Source organism: Colobus angolensis, unplaced genomic scaffold, assembly GCF_000951035.1.
Source record: "Colobus angolensis palliatus isolate OR3802 unplaced genomic scaffold, Cang.pa_1.0 Scaffold224, whole genome shotgun sequence".
NCBI lineage: Eukaryota > Metazoa > Chordata > Mammalia > Primates > Cercopithecidae > Colobus > Colobus angolensis.
This window is the reverse complement of record NW_012115422.1, coordinates 1159070-1165376: the sequence shown is the minus strand read 5'-3', so window position 1 is coordinate 1165376 and position 6307 is coordinate 1159070. Positions and strand designations below refer to the sequence as shown.

Genomic DNA, 6307 nt, shown 5'->3' with positions numbered 1-6307 from the left:
AAAAGCCAAAACTATGGAGATAGTAAAAAGATCAGTGGTTGCCAGGGGCTGGAGGGAGGGTGGGATAAATAGGCAGAACACAGAAGATTTTTAGGGCAGTGAAACTATTTTATATAATACTATGATGGTGGATACATGTCATTTTATAATTATCAAGGGCCATAGGATGTACTACATCAAGAGTGATCTCTAACTTGAACTATGGACTTTGGGTGATAATGTGTCAGTGTAGGGCCATCGATTGTAACAAATGTACCATTCTGGGGCTGGGATGTTGATAGTGGGGGAGGCTATGCATGTGTGCTGATAGGGGCTATATTGGAACTCTGTACTTTCTGTTCAATTTTGCTGTGAACCTAAAACTGCTCCAAAAAATAAAGTCTCTTTTAAAAACGAGTTTTAGGAGGGGAATTCATAATCAGATTTAAATTTGTAATAGATTGGCCGTAGTGACTCATGTGGGTAGAAATAAAGAATAAAAATGGGTGTAGGAGAACAGTTAATGCAATAGTCTAGCTAAAGATGGTGCTAGTTTAGTCTAAGGTGGCAGCAAAGGAGAAGGTGAAAACATGCTGCCACTAGAGAAGGAAATAAGATTCCCGTAAGTGTAATGAACTGTTTGCCCTTAGTTTCCTCATCTATTAAAGGAGAGGAGTATAGGGGTTAGAAGACAGCCTATCACTGAACCAAACTTAAAGCAAATAGAATCAACTGAGTACTTGAGTCAGACATCTTTTCTTTTGTAATGTCAACCCTATATTAGACAAGAGCAGTATCAGGCAGATGATGGTATTTATGAGAGAACTTTGAACACATAACTTCCTGAACACTTTAAATATAATGGCCCACTTCTTTATTAACCTAATTGTGCTGATAATGACTAGTAAATATGATAATGTAACCAAATACCAAAATGGACATTCTAGAAACTCAAAAATACTTAGTGTTATTTTCAGTTGGATTTTTCTTTTGTTTATATTTGCAATTTTGAGTCTCGGTAATCTTTATGTAACCTAAACATAAAGTTTTATAAACTTTAGGAAGATATTACTCATGTATAAAGTTCATAATATATAATGCATTATAGTGTTCAAAATGTTATAATGTTCATAATATACTAATACTTGTATTTCATTGCCACTACCTCATTCTTGTTTCTGTTTTCACTGAGTAAACAGAAGTAAACAATGAGAGAGATTTCAGACCCAGAAACAGTATATCCTAAGGTTTTAGTTCTTTTATCTTATTCTCTAATCTCCCAAAGAAGCTCTTCTAAAAATATATCTTATTAACGTAAAAGCCTATTAAGGAGAATGACCCTAAAAATGCTAGATAATCAGAGCTACAAGCTCACTGGTTAGCCAAGTCTTGACAAAGAGCATGTTTGAGTTTACCAAAAGTACATTTGCAGAACTAATATACTGTATTGACAATGTATAAATCTAGACATTTTTCTTGTTAGAGCTGGTTAATATTTGCCTAAAGCACAAACAACTTACCACTTGAGATATTTTTCATGACTGAAGAAAAATCTGCTTTCTTGATGTAACAGACAAAATGATTTGAGGGTAATACATAATTATAATAAATATAAATCCATGTATCATTTTAATGTTTCATTCTTTATATATAATTGAATACTTAGCTATTGTGACAAAAAGTTACTATGGCTAAAGAAAATATGCAAGTACATCACCTGAAATAACACCTGTATCCCACGATACATGAATCCAATTCCAATGCTGTTTTCTTTCTGAGTATTTCAGCAACACTGTATGTAGTTTAATAGTCAAGATATCACTTGAATACTATCCAAGAATAATCAGATCTGCTCAAATTAGGTTTATATAATTTACCAAGGTGATAGATTCTGACTTTGAAGATTGCTGACCACTGATCACTAAGAACTAATATTAGCTGAACATATGATCACTAAGAACTAACATTTGACTGATAAATTTGAATTTCATCTTTTGCACACTGAGGAAAGAGATTAACAATTTTCTCCACATCAAGATGCTTGTTTTGAAGGATTGATTCCATCTCTCTGAATAGTTCTTTCTCCAGTTTCCTCATGTTGTCCAACATTATTTTGGCTTTTTCCTAAACAATTAAAAATATAAAGATAAATACATATACACATACACATAAATCTAACCAAATTCAACCCACCTCTACAGATAAGGATTGTTCATTCTGGCATCTAATTGTGGTTTGGTTCTCTTCCTGTTCTTTAGAGACAGAAATAATGAAATTCTTTGGGAAAATCATTGCTCTAGATTGAGTTAATGCATGAATACCAAATTATTTTTAGTAGAAAAGACAAAAACAATTATGAGAGTAGTTTATAAGTAAAAAACCTAAAAAGACAACAGGACAACAGAAAATCTCATATGAACTGTCTATGTGGAAGGCTGCTGAAAACTGAGGCTGAAATATTTTTATCAATTTAGATCTTTTACGTTTAAAACCAGTATTATCAGATTAATAAAATAGAACAGTAATGTTCAGGAAAAAATCAACTAAAAGAATCAACTAAAAGAAGACATTTCCTCTATTACTTCATCTTTATTTCAATAAAGGGAGAAAAAATGTCCATGATTCTTAACAGAAAGTAATTTTTAAATTGTTGATGAATCACCATTATTAGTTATAAGGTACTTATTTAGAGAAAAAGTATGTAAGAAAAAACTTGGCCAGGCACCGTGGCTCAAGCCTGTAATCCCAGCACTTTGGGAGGCCAAGGCAGGTGGATCATGAGGTCAGGAGTTCCAGACCAGCCTGCCAATATGGCAAAACCCCCGTCTCTATTAAAAATACAAAAATTAGCTGGGCGTGGTGGCACACGCCTGTAGTCCCAGCTACTCAGGAAGCTGAGGCAGGAGAATCTCTTGAACCTGGGAGGCAGAGGTTGCAGTGAGCCGAGATTTCACCATTGCACTCCAGCCTGGACAACAGACTGAGACTCCGTCTCAAAATAAATAAATAAATAAATAAAAAAGTCACTAGAAAGTGAGCATACTTTTTTTTTTTTTTTTTGAGACAGACTCTGTCGCCCAGGCTAACGTGCAATGGCACAGTCTCAGCTCACTGCAACCTTCACCTCCCAGGTCCAAGCAATTCTCCTGCCTCAGCCTCCCGAGTAGTTGGGATTACAGGTGCCCGCCACCACGTCCGGCTAATTTTTGTATTTTTAGTAGAGAGGGGGTTTCGTCATGTTGGTTAGGCTGGTATCAAACTCCTGACCTAAGCTGATCTACCCGCCTTGGCCTCCCAAAGTGCTGGGATTACAGGTGTAAGCCACTGCACCTGGCCTGTGAGCATAATTTTTAAAATCTGAACCATTATGGGGTAGAACTCTACAAAACAAATAACCTTAACGTGGACTTCAATATGAAATTGTATGCAGTTTTCATCTGAGGAAACACTACATTTCATACTAGTGAGAAAAAAATGGATTTTGTCTATAAATGTTATTGGAATAATTAGTCACCTTTTTGGAAAACAGAGTTAGAATCCCTACTTCATGAAAGACACAAAAGTAAATTCCAGATGGACTAAAGAACTAAATTTTTAAAAAACACATATATGTGCTAGAAGTTATATTTATACTGAGGTGAGGCAGGCCTTTTGAAACATGAAATCAAGGTGCCTTACAGCAAAAAACTAATAAATATAATTGACTAAGTTTAAAATTTTTGTCTGACAAAAAAGTTAAATGTCAAACAATAAACTGGAATAAAATTCTGCCTTATTACAAACAGTTAATATTCACATATTTTTGCCAATTGAAAGCAAAAAATATAAAAACAAAAATAACCCAAAATCAATGGAAAAACAGCCTAAGGGAAAAGATAGACAACAAATTTAAAATAAAATATTCATGACCAATAGACATAGGAGGAGGTTTTCAATCTTACTAGTAATCAAGAAATGTAAATTAAAACTACCAGTAGGATTGACTCTCCCTAAGACACAAAAGAAGTTATTTACAGAGCCAGGAACAGAACCCAACTCTTTCACTCTTCTTCTCTCAAATTCCATTATCTTTCCACTACTTTATGTTGTCAATCAATATTTTATGATTTTTAAGTAAAGTCTAAAATAGTTACAACTTTAGAATTTTTATTTAAAAATAAAAATGTAAATAAAATTTTTCAAGTAAAAATAGAAAGTCTGGCAGAGCTTGTTGCTTTGAGCCTAAGTGAAACAGGTGAGGGAAAAAAAACATGTAGCAACAATGCCAACACTGCAGACAAAAATAAATTATTACCTGGAGGAAAATTCATTTAATCCGTTTCAGTGTGAATAGAATGTAAATGTACATGCCTTGACAAAGTAAAAGGAATTATAGGTAAGAAAAACCAGGAGGTAGAAACAGACAAGAAAACATTTAAGATGGTTAATGTTTTATTTCATTCCAGGGGGTCAATGGATGGATGGCTTTAGGCAGCCTTTCCATTCCCTTCTTACCTATTATTTTTCTTTAGCAAGCTGAATAGGTACAGACATTATAAAATGACCTATCTATCTATACCAGAAAAAAATAAATCCTTATTTCTAGAGAAGAGAGTTTGAGTGATATATTGCTCTTCTATAATGCTTACATTTTAAAATAATGAGGATGTATCACTTTTTAAAAACTAAAACTAATTATTATTTTAAGTCTCTGAGGTTTTAAGTCACTTTCAATTAATTTTAATCTAGGCCTGTATGATTAAAAACATTACATTAAGAAACCAGGTCAACCGCTCTCCGGAGGCTTTGTAATTTTTGGTGTGGGATATATACTAAGCAAGTTACTTAAACTCTCCTAGACTCAGATACTTTATCAGCAAAGTAGGAATCAAAATAGTACCCATTTCATAAAGTGGTTGTGAAGATTACAGTAAACCATGTAAAAGTACTATGTAAGTGCTCAACAAATGTTAGCTATTGTTATTATGTTTAATGTACTAAATTTCTCTACAAGATTCACAATACATGTATTCATAACCAAAGATAATAATAATACAGCTCTACTATAGTCTGAGCATCTAAACTAATTCTAAACCTATTTTTTAAAAGAAGGGAGGAAAGCTGATACTCCAAAGTTCAAAATACGGATTGAATCAAACTTTATACTTAATGATATAACAAAGAATATAAACTATCTTACCTCATTATTATGTACCACTTCCAATGCCTGTTGATGTTTTTGGTAGAGTGGGTGTCTTCTGTCAGGCTTAAAATGTGACTTCTTTTTAACTAGATCTTCAAGTTCAAATGTTGGTGAACTGGTATCCAATAGTTGTGAAATATGTGGCACAAATATGAAAGGCTTAAAAACAGATCTAGAAGAAAGAGTCTTTATTAAATTATCATGTCAATGTATAAAAATATTCAGTGTTATTCTAAGTCTTCCAAGATTCTCTCTAATTAGATGTTTCTGTTAATGACGTTACATACTAACTTGTTCCCGTCACATTAGTTATACCCATGCCTGTCTTCTCTGATACACCGGGATCTCCTTGGGGGCAGGGAACCATACTTTTTTAGTCTTGTGTTCCCATGAACCTAACAGAGGACCTGGCACATAAACAGAGTCAGCAAAGTAATAGTTTGCCTTTCCTACTTCACATTCTACAGTTGGAGGATAAGAACAACCATTAATGTCATAGACCGAGGATTAGGACTTGGGGTGAACATCAGCGCCAGTGTCAGTAAGGAGGACACATGCTGGGCACAGTGGCTCATGCCTGTAATCCCAGCACTTTGAGAGGTCAAGGTAGGAGAATCTCTTGAGACCAGGAGTTCAAGAACAGCCTTGGGCAACATAGCCAGACCCCATCTCTACAAAAAAATTAAAAATTAGCCAGGCAAGGTGGCATGCACCTGCAGTACCAGCTACTAGGGAAGCTAAGGTGGGAGGATTACTTGAGCCCAGGAGTTCAAGGCTACAGTGTGCTGACTGTGCCACTGCACTCCATTCTAGCCCGGGTGACAGAGCAAGGCCCCGTGTGGAAAAAAAAAAAAAAAAGGAAGACTCAAATGTTTTATTCCATTTTCTTGAAGATATTTTTAATAATATGAAAGGCTGCTACACTAAGATATAGTGAATATAAAATCATTTCTAAATGTAATGTGCATTTCGTGAGATACTAGTGACTTAAATCAAGATAGTCAACAAAAGTATTACCTAAAATATAACTGGACTGGATGCAGGGGCTCATGCCTGTAATCCCAACACTTTGGGAGGCTAAGGCAGGTGGATCACTTGAGGCCAGGAGTTGGAGACCAGCCTGGGCAACAAGGTGAAATCTTGTCT

At 34.8% G+C, this 6307-nt stretch overlaps 1 protein-coding gene across 2 annotated transcripts in view; it reads right to left on the bottom strand.

The window, feature by feature from the left end:
* Positions 1–269: 269 nt before the first annotated feature.
* The window catches only part of SCRN3 (secernin 3), a 34067-nt gene continuing 28029 nt past the window's right edge, over positions 270–6307 (bottom strand). For both annotated transcript variants that reach the window (XM_011943977.1, XM_011943978.1), the window contains exons 7-8: positions 5159–5333; positions 270–2103 (exon numbers count right to left, since the gene is read on the bottom strand). In XM_011943977.1, the coding sequence (XP_011799367.1) occupies positions 1933–2103; positions 5159–5333 (346 nt within the window). In that variant the 3' untranslated portion in view covers positions 270–1932. The remainder of the gene's footprint in view (positions 2104–5158; positions 5334–6307) is intronic.